Here is an 18,548-nt window from a genome sequence, read left to right on the forward strand (position 1 = left end):
ATCCCATATTATTTTTTTAAATTAAAAAATTTCGATTTTACATTTAAAATGATTTTTATAATATAAAATATTTTCTAATGACTCAGGGATTTGTTATATATATATAAATATATATACATTTATATTATTTTGCTACGATACACGATTGCGGAGACTGTGAATTTCAACGGATAATTTATGAGCTTGCGCCTCTAAAATCACACCAAGTACACGCGAGAGAGACCCAAGTCGAGTGTAAGCTCTGATTCACTAAACGCGTGTATATAACGAAAAACTATATTTAAGTCTCTTTGGGTTGAAAAATATAGGCCACACCGTTTTCTATACTGAACGTCATCAAATCCCAGTTTATATGTATACTCACATGCAAGAAATTCACCTATTTCAGCTATTTTCGACTATTGCAAAAGTTCACGCCCGTGGTTCGTTCACAAATTCAAAATTGACTAGGTTGGAATTTATGACACTCCATCGATTCATATTTCAGTATTAAATTCTCATGGATTCCCTCTGCGTATGCGATATATTTTTTACGCGCATTTATTGCAGTGAAAATAATACATTTTATTGTTTTCTTTTTCTCTCTCTCTCTCTCTCTTATCAAAAATAATACCAATTTTTAGCATTTTTAAAATATTTTTTTATGAAAATTCTTTTTTTCAATAAATTTTTGCTAAATGTACCAATTATGTCAGATTAAAAAATTCCACATTGTTTTCAAAAGAGGAAATAAATTGCAATATACAGGTTTCGAATTTACAATTTTTTTCAAATATTTGTTACGATTTCTGGGATGAAAATATTTTTATTTTTATAGAGCAATACATTCTGGAAATTTTTTGCTTTCAACAAAATTTTATTGCATTTTTAACATTTATAAGCTTTATGGAAATGAAGAATTTTTATTGAAAAATATGTTTTTAGTCTCGCTTAACAATGCACTGCTTTTACTACTTTCTATCTTTTTAATTTTTATTTAATTATTTTATTTAATTATTTTATTTTTTAGTTATTATTTAATGTATATTTATTGTTATTTATTAGGGCTGGGCGAAGTTTCAGAATTTCGACCGCCATATTGGATCGGACATTTTGAATTTTAAAAAACCAAGGCTGCCACAATTATTTAATTTTGTTTTTCCCCGATTTTCAGACAAAATTTTGACTTCTTCCCTGACCCTAAACAATATTCTGATTCACTCTAAAAAATTATTAGATACTCACAATTATTTTCTATTACAATTATTTACAAATTTATTTAATTGTAAAAGTATTCGAACAGACCAATAACTTTCTTTTTTAAATAAATATTTAATCATTATTAATTTTCCATACGAATTAAAATTCTTCAAAAGATTCAAATTCAACCTTTCGAAATTAACAAGTTATCAAAATTTTGTTGTAAAACATGAAGATAGATTTCTTCATGTTTTATAATAATTTAAATTACCATAAAATTTTTCAAAAAAAAAAATTTAATTATTTACAAAAATCCTAATAATATGCCTGCTTCGCAACAATTCAATTATTTTTACAAGTAGTAAAATTTCTCAAAAGAATTCAATTATTTTTACAAGTTGTAAAATTTCTCAAAAGAATTCAATTATTTAAAAAAAGTTGAATAAAATCCAATGCAAGAATTGAATTATTTTATAAAATAATAAATCGATTATTCGGAAATTCATTTATAAAACAATTTTTTATTAGAAAATTCTACGAAAATTCAATTGTTTAAATTCAAAAATAAATAATTTATTCAATAATTGATTATTTGTTATAATTGAATTCACATAAAGAATTTTATCAACAATTTTTTAAATAATTAAATTCTTTTGACGAATTTTCCACAGAATAGTTTCATTATTTATAAAAATAATTGAACTATTGCGAAAAAATTTATTAAAAATTTGTAAATAATTGAAATTCTGGTGAACTTTTATTATTTACTATGAAAATAATTAAATATGTTTGCGTAGAATTTTATTAATTTTTTTTTAAATAATTGAATTTCAACGAAGAATTTTGCTGTTTATAAAGATAATTGAAAATAATTGAATCATGAAAAGAATTTTATTGCTCTTGAAAATAATTTTATTCTCGTGATTAATATTGTTATTTATGAAAATAATTGAATTTTGCAAAGAATTTTATTAAAATTCTTGAAAATAATTGAATCCATGTAGAGAAATTTATTTATGAAAATAATTGAATTATTGTGAAGAAATTTATAAAGAATTGTAAATAGAATTGAATTACTGTAAAATTTTAATTATTTATAAAAATAATTTAAAGTTTGCGTAGAACTTTATTAAGATTTTTTTTAAATAATTGAATTCTTTTGACAAATTTTATTAAAATAGTACATATTAAAAACTATTGAATAGAGGAAAATTTTTTTAATAATAATTTAAATTTTCTTAAAATTTTTGAAAATGATTGATTTTTGGAGAAGAATTTTATTATTTATAAAGATATTTGAAATTTTTACTAGAATTTTTTGAAAAAAATTTTAACATAATTGAATTTTTGCGAAAAATTTTATTACTCTTGCAAATAATTGAATTTCTGTGAAGAATTTTATTAAAATTTTTGAAAGCAGTTGAATTCCAATGAAGAATTTTACTAAAATTTTTGGAAAATAAGTGAATTTAATCAAGGAATTCACTAGGAATTGTATTAACAATAATTTAATTCTTGTAAAGAATTTTATTAAAATTTTTGAAAATATTTAAATTCTTGTCAAGAAGTTTATTAAAAATTTTTGAAAATAATTGAATCTTATCGAGAAATTTTATTAAAATTGTATTCAAAATAATTGAATTCTTGGGAAAAAATTTCATTAGAATTTTTTTAAAAATAATTAAGCTTTTGCGAATAATTTTATTATTTATGAAGATAATTTAACTTATTCTTACAACAAAATTTTATTAAAATTTTTTTAAATAATTGAATTTCTGAGAAAAATTTTACTACTTTTGCAAATAACTGCATTTCTGCAATGATTTGTAACTTTTCCAAAATTCAATTTTTTTTTTTTTTTGGTATTTTAACTAAGATTCTTCTATAAATCCATTATTTTTAATAATTATTTAAATATATATTAAAAAATGTAACTAATTTCAGAAGAATTTGAATTATTGCGTTTAAAAATCTAAGTTCTTTTCTAATTAAATTCATTCAAAATTGCAATTTTCTAAAATTTAAAATTTAAATATTTTGAAGGTGATGTATTTATGAAAATTGTAAACTTTATTTTTGTAAAATTCAATTAATTTTGATATATTTAAGTAAAATTATTCATTAAATAATAAGTTATGATTTTATTATAGTTCTTGAAAAATGAAGTTATTTAAAAAGAAATTATTGTCAGAAATACAAAAAATTGAAGGCTTTTTTTATTAGAATTCGTAGTAATTTCCTAATTTATAAGACAAACGAAAAAATCATGAAAATTCAGAGTTTTTTTTTTTATTAATTTTAAAAATTCAATTTTTTCCAGTACTTTTACTAAAAATCCCTAACTTTTTCCTGATTTCTCTGATCAATTCTACTTTCCCTGACTTTTCCCCCACCTGCGCACATATTAGATCGGACATTTTGATTTTTAAAAATCCAGGGTTGCCAGAAATAATTAACTTTGTTTTTCCCTGACTTTTCCCTGATCTGTGGTCCTTTTCGTCCTTTGAGCGTCCATATTGGATCGGCCATTTTGAATTTTCAAAATTGCAATGCAGATTCTTAACGAGTAAAGTCTTTGACCTTCGGCTGTCTTCTTATCATTATACCAATAAAAAATCCTTCATAATTTTTCCTCTTCTATTCTTGGTGCCTCGATGTCTTTCAGTAAAAAAAGAAATCCGCCATCGAGACGTTTACTAAAAATATAAAAATTGCATCTTGATATATTTCGAGTTAATTTTATATTTCGTGGGGTTGTTCTTATTATTATAATCTTTATTGTAATAAATCCAATAGTCTCAAAAGTCAATTACAAGATTTTCATTTTATTTCAAATTGTAAAGCTAAAGATAATCAGACTCTTTGGATTTGCCAGCATAATTTCATTCTTATTTATTATTTACAACTGCTATTTTAAATTTTTAAGAAGCACAGCAGCAATTTTTTTTAGATACCGCACTCTAGCATGCTTTTTTTAGTTAAAGGACTAGACAATGGCACTCGTCGTGGACGGAAATATAAATCTTGTGATCTCCTGAGCGAGATTAATTCTGCTTTAAATATTGGAAAAGGATTTTTGCTTGGTGAAGGTGCGTTCTAGTTATTGCAATTAAACATCACTCAATCTATATTATATATATATTTATATATAGAAATATATATATATATATATATATATATATATATATATATATTCATCAATCGCATTACATATTTATAGTTTAATTTCATTTCCTGCTATTCAACAGAGCTTGAAAATATATAAATAAATATTTATTTATATTTTCTATTATTATGCATGATAATTATTAAAATATGTCTATAGAAATAAAAATACAGATAAATAATCAAATTACCTCTTTTCTTATCAGAATAGCTTTTGTTTCATAAAGAAAAAAGAATTAAATAAAAATTATTTTAGGGTATAATTCACAGAAGGTAAAAATAATTCATTTTACTAGTTACTGAACTTTTTTTTTTTTTAATTTGATGGACTTTTATCTTTCGAAACTTTTTAAATACGAAACGTAATCCTCTTAAATTAAAAGGACTTTAATATTGCAAATAATAGATTTGCTCAGAGTGCGTTTTTAAAATGAAAATTTTTTTTTAAAACAAGAGCGAGAATTTGATTAAGTGTTCTCTTAGTATAGAAAATTTCAAAAGAGCGTTTTTTTTGAATTTTTTTTTTAGGAGGAAAAAATCGCTTAAAACTCTGAATATATTTATTTATTTTTGGGATATTTTTATATTTATTTGAAGTGTTTGTAAAAATTTGTTTGACCAAGAAATATTAAAATGCACTCGAGTTAAGATAAATTATTGACGGCGCGGCGGTGGGAAAAATATGGAGATGGCAATTCTTGTATGAAACACAAGATGAAAGAAAAAAAATTTTTATGAGAATTTGTACTTAAAATAATTTTAAATTAAGAGGGGTTTTCAAATGATTTTCAGAAAGTAAAGTGGTAATGGGAATTTTAGAGGTTTATTGATGTCAATTATTCGGATATATAAAACAATTGAAGTGGGTTATCGTATGTGTTTAAGAGGCCTGTGGAGATTATATATATATATATGCTTAATAGTGAACATGCCGTTGTAACCCTAACGTTACTTGGACTATAAACAACGGTTGTAAACTGGCGCCACGTAACCTCTGCCACTGATAACGCTCTGCGACTCGGAAGCATATTATCTCCCATGCACAGGCACTACAAACTGTTTTACAATGCATAACTTAATATAAACACACAAATCCATTGCACTTTGACTATTTAAAATACATTAGAAGAAAAAAAATCATTTAAAAACGTGTTTTATAGATTTTTATTTACATTATAAAATTATTATTAATATGAGACTTCTTTAAATTTTGCCACCCAGTCACAGTGGGCTAGAATGCAAAGAAACCTAGCGAAAACTACTAAATATGTTTAAAATTTACTTATATTTTTCACTCGGGGGTCTTTGGGGTCGTTGATTACGAATTTGAACTTAGTTTTACAAATTTCAAAATGGCGGATCCAATATGGCGGATAAAATTTGAAAAAATTATCGGATATTGGTATAAATTGGTGATAAGGGGTTTTTGGGGTCGCTGATTGCGAATTAGAACTTGGTTTTACAAATTTCAAAATGGCGGATCCAATATGGCGGACGAAATATAATCAGTCAAATCTAAAGTCATCCTCTACTAAAAGCTACTATTTACTACTTTTTTTATGTTATGCCAGTATTTGGGTACTTTTTTTAAGATTTCAGCAACTATAAAAGCTACTATTTCTGTTTTTCTTTTGAGAATTTCCACTACTTTAAATTCGCTAATACTAGAAATCAAAAAACTATTTTCAAAAATTATAATCAAATTCTTTAAAACAATTCAATTATTTTCAAAAAATATTCGAAATTCAATTATTTTCAATATTTAGTATTTTCCTATTTTCATAAAATTTCGCAAAAGAATTCAATTATTTAAAAAAAAAATTGATAAAATTCATCCAAAATTCAATTATTTTCATATTAAATATTAAAATTAATACAGGAATTCAATTAATTTAGAATAGCATTTTCAAAAAACATTTTCAAAATAATTTATTTTGTAACAAAATTTTTTATACAATTCTTCACAATAATTACAAAAACATTCACTATAATAATAACATTTTTCATGGAATTTCAATTATTTTTAATTAATTAATAAAAAAATTCAATTGTTTTTAAAAATAAATTTTTTTACAAGACTTCAATTATTTGAAATAAATTTTTTATAATATTTATTATATTTTGAAAAAATTAATTGTTTGAAACAGAGTTTAAAAAATTCTTACCAACTATTCAATTATTTTCATAAATAATAAAATTCATGTGAGGATTTCAATTATTTTTAATACAATTTTACAGGAATTGCTCGAAAAATGTATTTATTTTTAAAAATTTAATTTCAATTCTTCGAAAAAATCAATTATTTAAAAGAATGTTTTTTTTAAATTCTTTGAAAGAATTCAATTATTTACAAAAATATTAGAATTTTTCACAAGAATTTAATTACTTTTAAATATTTTTAAAAAATTGTTCAATATATAAATTATTTTAAATACAATTTTAATAAAATTTTTTTGAAATAATTTAATTATTATTATTCTCATTAATTATTCTTCCTAAGAATTCAATTATAAATTAATAATTCTTCGAAAGAATCCAATTATGTTGACAAGTAACAAAATTATTTTTGAAAATTCAATTATTTTGAGGCATTTTAATAAAATTCTTTGCAAAATTTAATTATTTTTATAAATAACAATAATTATTACAAGTATTCAATTATTTTTTAAAGTAATCAATTAATTCTTGGAAATTCAATTATTTTAAAAATTTTTAATATAATTGTTAGCAAGAATTCAATTATTTTCAAAAAATTTAATGAAATTGTTGGAAAGAAATAAATTATTTTAATTAAATTTTTTGAAATAATTTAATTATTATTATTCTTATTAATTATTCTTCCCAACAATTCAATTATTTACATAAATAATTTTTCGAAAGAATTCAATTATTTTCATAAATAATATTTATTACAAAAATTCAATTATTTTCGTAAATAAGAAAATGCTTTTTAGGAATTCAATTATTTTCAAAAAAATTTAATAAAATACTACACAGACATTTAATTATTGTCAAAATTTTTAATAGATTTCCATGTAAAATGTAATTGTTTTTAAAAACTTTTCGCAATTCAATGACTTTCAATATCTACTATTTTCAGATACAAACACAATTCAATTATTAAAAAAAAAAAATTTTGTGAAAATCTTCGTAACAATTCAATTCTTTTTATGAATAATAAAAATTCCTTAGGAATTCAATTATTTAAATTGGAATTTTTATAAAATTCTTCGCAATAATGAAATTATTTTTATAAATATTTAAATTCTTTGATGAATAATAAAATTCGTGGGCAGGAATTCAATTTATTATCAGAATAAGAAAGAAGGAAATATTTTTGATGAAAATTAGGAAAAAGTCAGGAAAACAAAATATAGAATAGAATTTTTGTCAGTTTTGTGAAGTGTCTAAAACGAGTTTTTTTGGTCGTTAAGTTTAATTATTCGATAGCTACGTTTTTACTACTTTTTTTTTAGTTTTCATGTATAGTTTTGTGAAAATGAAAATTTCTATAATATTAAAAATATATATGTCATTTTAATTAATCAATCAAATTAAATTGATATTCAGAATTTTTAAACTTTATCCAGAAAAGTGGTAATTAGTGTAATAATATTTTGGTTCTGACAAATTTAATTTAGGGATCGATGTCTCTTTCTCTCATCTGTCATCATCTCTTCTTTTTATTTTTAAGACAAAAATAAGTGAGTAGAGAAAATATATGAGGAAAGTTTCTCAAAAAAAAAAAAAAAATTTTTTTTTTGTTTTACATTAGTCGTTCTCTATTTATGTCCTTCATGCTCTATTTGTTTTGAAAACTGACGCGGGAAGAAGATTAAAGTATCATGTTTCAATTTATAGTAAAACGTCGCGAGTCCTCGATGTTAACGTAGGTGCGGCATTACATGAATTATCAAGATTCAAGGTTAAGGTTCTCGCGTGCCTTACGAACGTAATTTCAAAGACCTTGTTGTCACTGTAGACTTAAAGTTTCGTCGTTATAGGTATCTTTGGGTTTGTCATTCGAAATTTATTTATATTTTTTACCCAAACGAAATTTACTATACTTTGTTAATATTAATTCTTTACCTAACCGAAATTTAATGATGATGATCAAAAATTAAAATTCTCGAGTAATAAAAATTAATGTACGATCTAATATAAATTCCACATAATTAATATTTAAATTGGTTACATTGTACTTTCGAGAATTTTGTGCACGAAGTATATTTGGTTCAAAAAGATTCTTGAAAAACGAGAGCAAAGTATATATTTTCAATTTTAGTCAATTTAAGTTCTCTCGAGACGATTCAATTTTGGTAGAAGGAAAATCTCGTTTAAAAATCTACTCGTCCAGCGAAGTGCGAATTCAATAACGGACTCGATTTCTCAACTCTGTCCATTTTCTCTTGCTGGTTACACCTGTAACCTCTCACGCCGATTTTCTCTACTACTATTTTTTTTTTTTTATTGTAATTTAGGATTATTTTTAATATTTTTTTTTTTTTTGAAATAATCTCTCGAATTATTATTAACGCAAAAGTCACTATTAATTAAAAAGTTTTAGTGTAAAAGGGTCGAAAAAGTCGAAAAAAATCGAAAAATCAATAATCATAAGTTGTGAGGTCGTTGAATATGAAAGCAATGTCAGTTTTTCAAAATTCAAAATGGCGAATCCAATATGGCGGACGATTTTTACAAAAATTGTTTGGATTCACCTAAAATTTGTTACTCAGTAGTTTTTAGGGTCGTGGACTAAAAATATGTTGTCGGTTTTTCAAAATTCAAAATGTCGGATCAAATATGGCGGACCGTTTTTAGAAACTATTGCGAAAAATTTTTTTAAAATTTTGTAAACAATTGAAATCCTGGTAAATTTTTATTATTTATGAAAATAATTAAATATGTTTGCGTAGAATTTTATTAATTTTTTTTTAAATAATTGAATTTTAGCGAAGAATTTTGCTGTTTATAAAGATAATTGAAAATAATTGAATTTCTGAAAAGAATTTTATTGCTCTTGGAAATATTTATTCTCGTGATGAATATTGTTATTTATGAAAATAATTGAATTTTGCAAATAATTTTATTAAAATGCCTCAAAATAATTGAATTCTTGGGAAGAATTTTGATATTTATTAAGATAATTGATTTCTTTCTAAGAATTGCGTTAAAATTTTGAAAATAATATTAAATACATATTAGAAAATTCAACTAATCTCAACAGAATTGAAATTAAAATTGTATTAAAAATAATTGAAATCGAGCAATAAATTTTGTTATTTTTGGAAATAATTGAATAAAATTTTGGAAAGAATTTGATTAAAATGCCTCAAAATAATTGAATTTTCAAAAATAATTTTGTTACTTATCAACATAATTGGATTCTTCCGAAGAATTATTTATGTAAATAATTGAATTCTTGGGAAGAATAATAATTAATAAGAATAATAATAATAGATGAATAATTTGGAAAAAATTTAGTTAAAATCGTATTTAAAATAATTTATATATCGAACAATTTTTTAAAAATATTTAAAAGTAATTGAATTCTTGTAAAAAATTCTAATATTTTTTTAAATAATTGAATTATTCCAATGAATTTGAAAAAACTTTTTTTTATAAATAATTGATTTTTTCGAAGAATTGAAATTAAAATTTTAAGCAATTCCTGTAAGATAGTATTAAAAATAATTGACATTCTGCGACGAATTTTTTATTTATGAAAATAATTAAATAGTTGCTAAGATTAATAGTTTGCTAATTTACGTAAAATTTTCAAAAATCATTGAATTACTGTGAAATTTTAATTATTTATGAATATAATTCAATGTTTGCGTAGAACTTGATTAGGATTTTTTTTAAATAATTCAATTCTTTTGGAAAATTTTATTAAAATAGTACATAATAAAAATCATTGAATTGAGGAAATTTTTTGAAATAATATTTAAAATTTTCTCAAGAATTTTATTAAAATTTTTGAAAATGATTGAATTTCAGAGAAAAATTTAATTATTTATAAAGAAACTTGAAATTTTGACAAGAATTTTTCTTAAATTTTTGAAAATAATTGAATTTTTGCGAAGAATTTTATTACTTTTGAAAATAATTGAATTTCTGCAATCATTTCTAACTTTTATAAAATTCAATTTTTTTTTTTGTATTTTTAACTAAGATTCTTTTATAAATCTATTATTTTTTAATAATTAATTAAATATTTATGAAAAAATTTAACTTATTTCAGAAGAATTTGAATTTTTTCAAAAATCTAAGTACTTTTCTAATTAAATTTATTTAAAATTAAAATTTTATAAAATTTAAAATTAAAACCTTTTGAAGTTGATGTGTTTTAATTAATTTAGATATATTTAAGTAAATCTAGTCATTAAATAATTTATAAATTGTTAAATATGAAAGCAATGTCAGTTTTTCAATATTCAAAATGGCGGATTCAATATGGCGGACGATTTTTACAAAAATTGATTGGATTTAGCTAAAATTTGTTTCTCAGGGGTTTTTGGGGTCGTAGACTAATAATATGATGTCGGTTTTTCAAAATTCAAAATGGCGGATCCAATATGGCCGACGGTTTTTAGAAAAATTGATTGGATTCACCTAAAATTTGTTACTTGGGGGTTTTTGGGAACGTAGATTTAAAAAATGATGACAGTTTTTCAAAATTCAAAATGGCGGTTTGAATATGGCCGACAATTTTTTTTTAAATTGAACCAATTCGCCTGAAACTTGTTACTCGGGGGTTTTTGGTATCGCTGATTATGAATCTAATGAAAAAAAAATCGTTTTTTTTGTGAGAGTGAATGGAAAAATAGTGGCAACCAAAGGAGAAGAAATTTTATAAGAAAAAAAGAAAATGTGACAAAAATATAAAATACGAGAGATTGTCGAAATAGAATTTCCTCGAATTACTATATAAACGTATATAATTCAATTTTCCACCTCTTCAATTTACTTTCAATGAGAAAATAAATCATCCTTTGAATCTCACATTTTGAAATATAAACAGAAGATGACATAGTTCATTTATGAGTGGCGTATGCGTCGCGCACTATTCCTGCCGGCATAGAATAAAATTGACGTTGCCCTGGTCTTCTCCTCCCTTTACGTCGACGTAAACGCAAACGGAGACGGCGTCTTGATGCTTTTTGGCGTCGCGACGCCTCAGTCCAACATCGTCGTTCGTGCGTACATATTCCTCGAAACTGTTTTCGTGCTCCAATTTTTTTTTCATTTCTAAAAACAAAAAAAAAAAAAAAAAAAAAAAAATACGTCATTAGAAGAAAAAAAATCGGAAACTAAAAAAAATAAACTCCCAGTGAAAGTTATGGTGGAAAAAAGTGAGTGATTTTTAAAGGGATTATTTTCTCGCAATTATCACACGTTTTTTGTGAATCAAACTCCTTCGTCCAACAGGTTGCAAGGAATCTCTCGTCGAGAATTTTCTCATTGTTAATATTTATTCATAAAATTGAAAATTATTTTTCTATTCATTTTTTTGTAGCGAAAAATTTTTTTTATTCCTCAAAATAAAAACAAATGGAGAAATGTTAAAATTTTTTTTGTTAATGAATTTTAAAATTGAAATTTTTTTTTTGAAAATTGAGGAAAATAATTTTCTATTTTGTCAAAAGTGGAGAATGGTGATTAGGAGAATTGTTTTTCTATTACGTAAGCGGGTTCATATTACCGTTTCGTAAACCACGAAACGACTGCGAGTTCATGGCTCAGGAAGTATCGCATTTGCTATTTTCGTGAACACCTTCACGTTTTTCCGCCTGGTTGCGAAATGTTTTATTATTTTATGCCACAATCTTATTTTATTAATGTTTTCATTCCTAACAAAGTAAGAAATTTTTTGTTTTTTTTACTATTTAAAAGTTTTAAAAAAAGTTCTATTTTTTGTTGTCTACTATCAAATGTATTGTGTTCAAACATAATTTAGAATTATGGAAATATTTTTTCTCCTCGGTAGTCGGTAACTAGAAAAGTTGCATTTTATTAAAAAAATTTTAAAAATCATAAGAAATAAAATTATCAATTGTTTTAATTATAATGAATAATATAATTATAATAAATTTCAATTTATAATTTAATATAATTATAAAAAAAATTGTAATTCAATAATTTATAATGTTTTTTTTATACTACATTTTTCATTCAATAATTTATAAACAGATATTAAAATATTTAATTATAAATTATTAAATGAAAAATGTTGTAGTTACATTGTAGTTATACAAAATATATTTTCCAATATTTACAATTTAAAAAAGTGAAGAAAAATTTTTTTTTTAAACTACAACATTTTTTATTTAATAATTTATAATTAATTATTATAATATTTAATTTATGAATTATTAAATGAAAAATGTTGTACTTATACAAAATATATTTTTTAATATTTACAATTTAATAAAGTAGAGAAAATATTAAAAAAAAAAAAAAAAATAGAAATGTTTTTTAATTATAATTAAAATACTAGTGGAAAAATAATTAAAAATTAAATAATACTTAAAGGCATAAAATGTAGGAGGAGATTTTTATCTTATAATTAGAATTTTACTCGAAAGTTTTATCAAAAGGAAAAAAATATCAATAAATGGTTTATTGTGGGCGACAGTTCACTTCCGTAAACTTTGCGTCTACTTGTCTTTCCTTTTTTTTTTTCTTGCTCTCGTCTTATTATTTTTTTTCCCTGTCAGCCCAAGAGTCTTCAGACTCTCATCACTCGTGCTTCTATATTAATGAACCGCAAAGACTGTCTCCTTCAATGTAGAAAGTCTTTGAGACTTGTTTCCAGTTGCTGTCGTTAAAAGTCCATAAGCTTCTTTCGTTCATCACAAATAACTCTTTTTACGTTTTGAAAAAAAATACCAAAAATCCCCCCCCAAAAAAATAAATTCGAATATTATTAAAAGTAATTAATTTTTTTCTAAACCTAGATTAATTAGTTAATCTAAATTAAATGTCTGATTTAGGTCAACGAATTCATAAACAAAATTCAGAAAATACTGAATAAAAATTCCAAATGATTGATAAATATTGGTAATCGAGAAAATAAATTCCGTAAAGAAATTGTTAATATTTCATTTGATTTTTTCAGTAAAAAATTTTCAGTTCAATGAAATCAAAATTAAGGAGAAAAATTAGTATAAATAAAAAAAAAAATTTTTTTTCTTGTGAGAATTTAAAAGTTTTTCTACTTTTTTGATCCTATTCCAGAAAGTGTCATGTTTGCCCCGACGTTCAAAGCTTCATCTGCGAAGCCAGGTAAATCGTGTGTGAAAATTCATTGCATTTCTTTTTTCATATTGTTTCGCTTTTACAAAATAAAAACATGTTTAATGCATTTTCACGTCGAATTGAAAATTTTGCGAGAGAAATAAATATATATTTTACCAACAACAGTATTTTTACAATTTAATTAATAATAAAAAGTTTCTTTCTTTCTTTCATGTTAAATACAAAGTTATTTCAATTAAAAAATGTAATTTAATTATAATTTAATTTCAAAATTAATCGAATTAAAAAATGTATTTTAATTAAAATTTAATTTCAAAATTAATTGAATTGCAAAATGTAATTTAATTACTTGAATTGAAAAATGTAAATAAAATAAAAATTCAATTAAATTAATTATAAATTAATTTTAATTTAAATTAATTATAAATTAATTTTAATTTAAATTAATTTACATTATTTAAAAGGAATATAAAATTAAAACATCTCAATTTTTAAGTTTAAATTTTAGTTTTTTAGTTAGTTGAAATTTAATAATTTAAAAAATTTCAATTATCCACAAAATTGTCATAATTTTACTGAAAATTTTTTTTTAGTCATTTTGTAATAATTTTTCCATAATTGAGAGAGAGAAAGAGAAAACGAAAAATGATAAAACATGAAAAATTGAGAAAAATGTAAAATATAAAAGTAATTGTTTTCTCTTTATTTTATCACAGTTGAAAATATCTCTTGACAATCTACTAGATGTTAAATGAATTATTTCTCTCATTAAAATTATTATAATTTAACATATTAAAAATGTGTGTGTTAAACTAATAAAAAATTTATAACAAAAAAGTGCTCAGCATGTCTGATTGATTGAGCTTTTTCTGTGAACTAATTTTATCCTCCAGGAAAGTGATTAATATTTTTAAAATTCATATTCGTAGTTAAAACATTTTTTTTTTATTTTAGATATAATATAATTCTTTATATTGTCCGTGTAGAAAGGCGAAAAGGCTTTGTCTAGATTTTAAAATTAAAATCCAATTGCAATTACATATGCGATCTGCTGATATTCTAATTTTACACGTATCTTGAAACGGGACACTCTTGATTTCCTGTTGTCGCAAAAGGGACACGTGTATATAGCGGATACTATAAATCCGACTACAAACTAATCTCAAAAGACAGAATAATTTATGAATCTCTGTACATTTAGATATTTTACGTTAGTAGTAAATTTTTTTTCCATTACATATTATAGGGAAATTATGTTTTTTACTCTTTAAGCTCTTAACTTGACACATATATGTGATTTTTCTGAAAATTCTACTTTTAAACATCGATTTTTTAATTTTGTTTTTAAATGAAATATTATTAAAGTTTTTTCCAAATTTTTAAAATTTACTCTCTAAATTTAAATTTGTAAAACTTATTTCAATCAGTGACTGACTTTTTGCTTTTGAATTAGTAAATTTTACTATCAAATAGTAATTTTTTACTATAACAAATAGTATTTTTACTAATTCAAATTAAGAGAGTAAAAAAAATTTTTTTTTTTAAATATTTTTTCTATTGAAACTACTTTATTTTAAACTTGATTATTTACAAAAACAATTTTCTCCCTTCTTTTTATAAATAATATATGGGAAAAGTAAACATCAGAAACTTTTATTTTAATGTTCATTAAAATTTTCTTTACGTTATTTTTAATGTATAAAAATATTAACTATTTTTAACTTAAAGCTTTTGAAGAGAAAGTTTAACATTTTAATAAAATATTAAATTGAGGTCTAAAAAATTTTTAAATTATAATGATAGAAAAAAAATTGTACCACAATAAAAATTTTCCCTTTTTTTCAAATTTAATACCTAAAAGAAAACTTGAAAAATTTTTTTTTTCAAATTCTGCGCAAAAATTGGACAAACATAAAGAATACACCTCGAATATACTTTTTTAGGATAATCGGTGTATTTTCGTTGAAAATCACGAAAATACTGAGTTATAATAAAACGGTGAAGGCTTTTTTCAAAGATTTATTGACGAAAATAGAGTTCGGTTTGTTTATTTGGCTTGTCCTCGTTTTCTTTATAGTACATAATGTTTTATGAGTTCTAATCACTTGAGAAAACACGTCGTGAAATTTTTCAAATATTCACGCCTCGAATAGTAATTAATTACTTTTTCCATTTCACTCTCTACGAGTTCTCTGACATCTTCAAGGTCGGATTTTATTTTCTCGTCATCTAAAATCAAAGTTTCAAGAAAAGTGAGGAAAAAAATTTTTTTTAGGTAATCTTCTTTCTTTGAGTCGATATGTTACAAATAATAATGAAATAAAATTAAAATTAATTTAAACGATAAATTAAATAGCAAAAATCAAGAAATTTTTTTCCAATTTTATTTATAACTAATGGAAAATTATTATCTTTAGTCAAAAAAAAAAAAAAAAAAAAATTGTTGACTGAAAATAATTTTTAAAAATAGAATGTAAGATTGTAAGCTTGCCGTGCAAGTTTTGAAGCTTGCAGCAAGATTGCTGCAAGCTCCCACGCATAGGAAACTTGCCATGTAAGCTTGCTGCAATATTGCCTGATAAGAATGTCGAAAGCTTGCAACAAGCTTGCAGAAAGATTACACAGCAAGCTTTCTAAAGATAAAACAGTTAAAGCTTGCGACAAGCTTGCATCAAGCTTGCAGAAAGCTTACACGGAAGGCTTTCTAAAGATGATACCCTCTTAAAGCTTGCAAAAAAGCTTGCAGCAAGATTACACGAAAAGCTATCTAAAGATGAAACGTTTAAAGTTTACAACAAGCTTGCAATAATCTTGCAACAAGCTTGTAGAAAGATTAAACGACAAGCTTTCTGAAGATGAAACGTTTAAAGCTTATAACAAGCTTGCAGCAAGATTTCTGCAAGCTTAATTTAATAGTAACTTCCATATAGAAATAGGATAGGAAGCTTGCTGCAATATTGCCAGATTAAAATGTCGAAAGCTTACGTTCAGCTTGCAGCAAGCTTTTACAGGAAGCTTTCTAAAGATGTAACGTTTAAAGCTTGCATGAAGCTTGCAGTAACATTACTGCAAGCCTACTTTAATTGTAACTCCCAGAGAGCAAAAAATCGTCCAATTTTTTGCTACCTGGAAGTTACAATTCTTCATAAATGTTACACTTTCTTGAAAGTGATGATTATAATTTTAATAATAGATGAACTTTCATAAAGAAAGATCTAGGAAGTGAAACCACTGTTTCAGAATGTCATCATATCGTGAAATTAATAGAGATGACAAACCGGGTGGATTTGAGATGGTTGAGGGAAAGAAGAGTTCTTTATGTAATATACGCCTTCGCATAATCCAAGATTAGCAACGCCCTCACATTTGAAATGAATGTTTTGGCCCTCGCTTTATAAATTCACGTGGTTTCTTGTATGTCTGCTTTTATCATAACAGTGCAAAGACCCTAATTATATAACTATATGTATGCCATCGTTAAAAGGAACAATTTTGTTTTGTTTTAATATCCTTGCCAAGTGTCTACTTTTTTTTCTAACAAACTAATTTATTGTCGATTTACTATTTTCAATTCACTTAATTATTATTATTATTATTATTTTAATTACAAAAAATATTTTTGCATGTTAGGAATTTTTTTTTTTTGATTAAGGAGTCTTTAGAATATACACTAGAAAAGTAAATTACGAAAGGAAAAATGTTGGTACAACTAGTAGTGAGAGTTGAAAACTATGAATTTTTGAGCAAGAAGTTCAAGTGATGGTAAAATCAATAAACGTTATTGAAAAATATTTCCACAAAGCTGTATTTATAACTGAAACGTAAGCTTTAATTTAAGACCAGAATCATTGAAAAATATTTACCTCACTCCTAGATATCTTTAAATTTGTACGTGCTTATTTTAATGATTTCGAACAAAAATGAAATTGGACATTTTTATTAATATCTAGAAAAGTAATAATAATTGTAATATTTTTGTTTTTTTACTATAAGGGCTATAAAACTAGGCGTAAAATAATACATTACAGATCAATTTTTGATTGAAACTTTCGATTTTATCACCGGGTTTGTGTAAAACGGAAAAATCTTAAATTTATCGATTTTTGTACCCTAAGTACAACTGATCGGGAAATCAAGATGAGTTATTAAAAAGTTTTTTTATCAATAAAAAGTATTTGTTACGAGAACGTAAAGTTCAATTTAAGATGAGGACAGTTGAAAGATATTAAAGTGAGTCATAGATATCATTAAAAATGTACGAGCCTATTATTCCAAAAACAGTAGAATAAATAATGCTTCAACACTTTTAATAATATCTAGAAAAGTTGTAAACATTTCGAAATTTTTTTTTTTTTTGTTTTTAAGTTCATAAAATTATGCTTCGAATGACCCATCATTGATCAATTTTGGAATAAACTGGGTGATTTTATCATCTGGTGAGTAAGAAACCCAAAAGTCGCAAATTTTTCGATTTTTGGACAATAGGTTCAAGTGATCGCGAAATCAATAAACATTATTAAAAGATATTTTTACTAAACTATATTTATCTTTTAAACGTAAGCTTCAATTTAAGACAAGAATCATCGAAAAATATTAACCCTGCTCCTAGATAACACGAAATTTGCACAAACCTGTTGTTCTAATAATTTTAGACGAACTGGACAACTGGACATTTTTTGTGATATTTACAAAACTGGAAAAGATTTTTTAATTTTTCTTTTTTTCTCTTAAAGTCCATAAAATTCTGCTTCGAATGACCTATTATTGATCAATTTTGGAATAAACTGGGCGATTTTATCATCTGGTGAGTAAGAAACCCAAAAGTCGCAAATTTTTCGATTTTTGGACAATAGGTTCAAGTGATCGCGAAATCAATAAACATTATTAAAAGATATTTTTACTAAACTATATTTATCTTTTAAACGTAAGCTTCAATTTAAGAC

The 18,548-nt window shown here is 23.5% G+C and overlaps 1 protein-coding gene across 1 annotated transcript in view; it reads left to right on the top strand.

Moving 5' to 3' along the window:
- Positions 1-18,548, top strand: part of LOC122505799 — an 81,887-nt gene that overhangs the window by 12,137 nt on the left and 51,202 nt on the right. The window contains exon 2 of the mRNA XM_043617640.1: positions 13,585-13,632. Within this exon, the coding sequence (XP_043473575.1) occupies positions 13,585-13,632 (48 nt within the window). The remainder of the gene's footprint in view (positions 1-13,584; positions 13,633-18,548) is intronic.

Source organism: Leptopilina heterotoma, unplaced genomic scaffold (assembly GCF_015476425.1).
Source record: "Leptopilina heterotoma isolate Lh14 unplaced genomic scaffold, ASM1547642v1 Lhet_369, whole genome shotgun sequence".
Lineage (NCBI taxonomy): Eukaryota > Metazoa > Arthropoda > Insecta > Hymenoptera > Figitidae > Leptopilina > Leptopilina heterotoma.